Source organism: Propithecus coquereli, unplaced genomic scaffold (assembly GCF_000956105.1).
Source record: "Propithecus coquereli isolate 6110/MARCELLA unplaced genomic scaffold, Pcoq_1.0 Scaffold15, whole genome shotgun sequence".
Taxonomy (NCBI): domain Eukaryota; kingdom Metazoa; phylum Chordata; class Mammalia; order Primates; family Indriidae; genus Propithecus; species Propithecus coquereli.
In genome coordinates this window covers 3,396,048-3,399,210 of record NW_012139413.1, presented here as the reverse complement: position 1 = coordinate 3,399,210, position 3,163 = coordinate 3,396,048, and the positions used below count along the sequence as shown (strand labels likewise).

Sequence of the window (3,163 nt, the reverse complement as noted above, 5' to 3'; positions counted from 1 at the left end):
ACTATCTTTGTCAAGATAAAAATACCAAATATGTATCTAAAATTCATTTTGAAAATATAGTCTCAAATAACTCAAACCAAAAGTACTGACCACTGGTGTCCTCCAGAATACTGAGTTCTAAATGAACAAAAATTTCCATGCAGTTTTCTAGCTTTTAAGAGAAACATTTCTTTTTCATTAGAAAAGCTGCCTCTAATGAATACAGTAATAGAGAAATAGCACAATTCTTATTCAGTCCCTAAATTTTCATAGACAGAAATAGGAAATTTTATTTTTTCCCCATAGTTTTATGTATTGGTCTATGGGGCTTACAAATAGCAACACCCTTGGGCTGATACTATCATAGATTTTGCTTAAATTTTGAGGGAAGGAAAATAAAAAAATCCCACAGGTCAAAACTGAATCACATAAACTGACTGATTGTACTTGAGTAAATGAAGAGTAAAAAGAGGACAGGTGCAGTGGCTCACACCTATAATCCCAACACTTTGGGAGGCCTAGGCAGGAGGATCACTTGAGGCCAGGAGTTTAAGACCAGCCTGGGAGAGACCCCCATCTCTACAAAAAGATAAAAAATTAGCTGGGTGTGGTGACACGTGCCTGTAGTCCCAGCTATTCAGGAGGCTGAGGTGGAAAGATAAATTGAGCCCAAGACTTCAAGGCTGCAGTGAGCTATGATCGCACCACTACACTCCAGCCTGGGCAACAAAACAAGATCTCCTTTTAAAAAATGCAAAGTAAAAGGGAATTAAGGCAGCTGTAAAAGAAAATAAAACTTATCCACACAAAATAGTGCTAGTGTAGTATAATTCATTCCTTAAAAAGTTATGTGTAAGTCTAGGTCTAGATATAAAAGCCAAAAATCAAAACAAGTATTGCCGTTATGATGCAGCATCAGGTGCTTTTACTTTAGTCAATGAAAAATGGTCACAACTCAAATGAATGGGAATTTAATATGAATATATGCACCTCACCAGGGATGTTTATGTTTATTACCAGGGATGTCTTAGCAATTCCATATTCCTCACAAAGTCAGTATAATTGTTGTAAAAAAATCAACTGTGGTTCTGAATACCCATTCACAGTTGACCTCAACAACGTATCTGATATAGGAGACTGATTATCTGTGATAGGCAGAAGCATGTGGTGGTCCTCAGTCCCAAGTGGAAGAGCTAGTGGTAAAGTCACATCAGAAGGCTTCACATCCATAGTTTCTGATAAAGGACTTTTTTGTATGGAATCTTGTTCACTCACAGTATGATCCTCCACACTGGAATCTAGAGTTTTATCTGCACCTAAAATGGAAGGGGAAAAATTTATGTCTTAAAAACAAAACAAAATCCCTGAGGTAGATTTCCAGAACTATACTCCAACTTCCACACCTTTACTAAATCTGTTCCTTCTTGCCGATATGCCCTCTTCAATATCTACACAAATTCAATCTGGGCCTCAAGGCTAGATTCAAGTATTAACTCCACTATAAAAATGGACTTAATCATTCTAAGAATGAAACAGGGTGAGCTGTTTTTTATGTATTTTATCACACATTTGCCAATTTTCATCTCTCTTTTTGCTATTTAACATTCTACTCAGGTATGCCTTGAATCTTCAACTAGACTGTACATTCCTTGACAGTAAACGTCAAGTTATACTTCTCTAACTCCTTCAAAATACTGAATAGTGATACACCTTAAGAAATACTCTTAAGTTACTCATTGAATGTTTAATGTTCTTTCAATGTTTTAATGAGTAGTTCATACTATTCTGTGAGTTCAATTTCAGAAGTATGGCACTTTCATATATTTTTAGAGGTAAGAAATTCTGCTCTACTCAAGGAAGCAATTGTCATACTGATTAAAGATATACTTTTGCCTTCAAATTTTCCACTAGCTTTAACATGCCTGTTAGTCCAAAGATTTCAGTTTCACCATCTTCGTTAAATACAGACAAAACTGTTTATTTGCTTTCATAAAATTATAATTCTCTGTATTCTTCCCAGACTATTCTTCAGTTCAACCAGCCAAGAATACAGCCTGTGTTTTCTTGTCCCAGTGACTCTTCACAATGTTCTCTGCCTGGAATAAACCCTCCATTCCCCATCTCCATACTTTGAACTCTTCTCTACCCACCCTTGAAGTGCCCTAAAATTAAGCCTTTTCTAATAATCACCAAAGAAATATTTAATATCTTCTTTTTAGCACTTTTGCATTTATTAAGGCCTACATTTTCCCTTGTAATTATTTATTTAGATTTCTGGTCTCACACAAGCTTTTTGAGGACCAAGACTATGTATGCCTTGTTCAACTTCATATTCCCCATAGTTATATGTACTTTATAGGAACTTAATAAATAGTTGCTGAATTAATGACTCACTGCAGTTTTGAGTTTCTAACTTAATATCTACGATGTTTATGTTTATCATAAGAAACTTACTATTATCTTTATATACCAAAGAAGCCTAGTGTCATTTCTAATCATCACACAATAAAATGGTAAGCACAGTGAAATTTTTTCAAGGATTTCTTTTAAGCAATGGACCTAAAACTTTGTAGTCTGGCTTTCCATTTTTATATATTATAACAATGTGGGGCTACCCATTTCCTTATTTTCTTATACACTTCTGACTAGTGTTCATGATAACCCTTTTCTTCATAATAACTGCAGTAAACCCTGGGTTACCCAGACTCTGGTATGGGGGACAGTGCTACATAGCTTGCTTCTATATTCCTTCATTCTTGAAATTGTTCATGAGTCAGGTTTTTAAAGAAAAATATTTCAAGGATTTTTTATTAGAAGCTCAATATGAAAAGAAATCCTGGGTGAACTTTTGTACAAATTCTAAAGCCACTTTCCTCATATTTATATATCTAGTTTTTAAATAGACATTTAATTTAAACTGTTTAAATATACATCTTAACATTTTAAGGAACAGCATCAATGTGAGAGCACCAAATTTAAAAAAAAAAAAAAAACAACAAGCATTTACCAAAAAAAAAAAAAAAACAACAAGCATTTACCAGAATGGACTTTTGTTTTGTGCTTCTTTAAATTTTTAATATCTGTATAAGAATTTCCACATAATTCGCAGATAAATGGTCTTTCTCCTGAAAAACAATTTTAAAAGTTTAAAACTTCAATATTTAAAAGCTGTTAGCTAAGACAC

At 33.8% G+C, this 3,163-nt stretch overlaps 1 protein-coding gene across 1 annotated transcript in view; it reads right to left on the bottom strand.

The window, feature by feature from the left end:
* Nucleotides 1-881: 881 nt before the first annotated feature.
* Nucleotides 882-3,163, bottom strand: part of MYNN (myoneurin) — a 20,042-nt gene continuing 17,760 nt past the window's right edge. Inside the window, exons 7-8 of the mRNA XM_012640162.1 lie at nt 3,018-3,104; nt 882-1,295 (exon numbers count right to left, since the gene is read on the bottom strand). Coding sequence (XP_012495616.1) covers nt 1,033-1,295; nt 3,018-3,104 — 350 coding nt within the window. The 3' untranslated portion in view covers nt 882-1,032. The remainder of the gene's footprint in view (nt 1,296-3,017; nt 3,105-3,163) is intronic.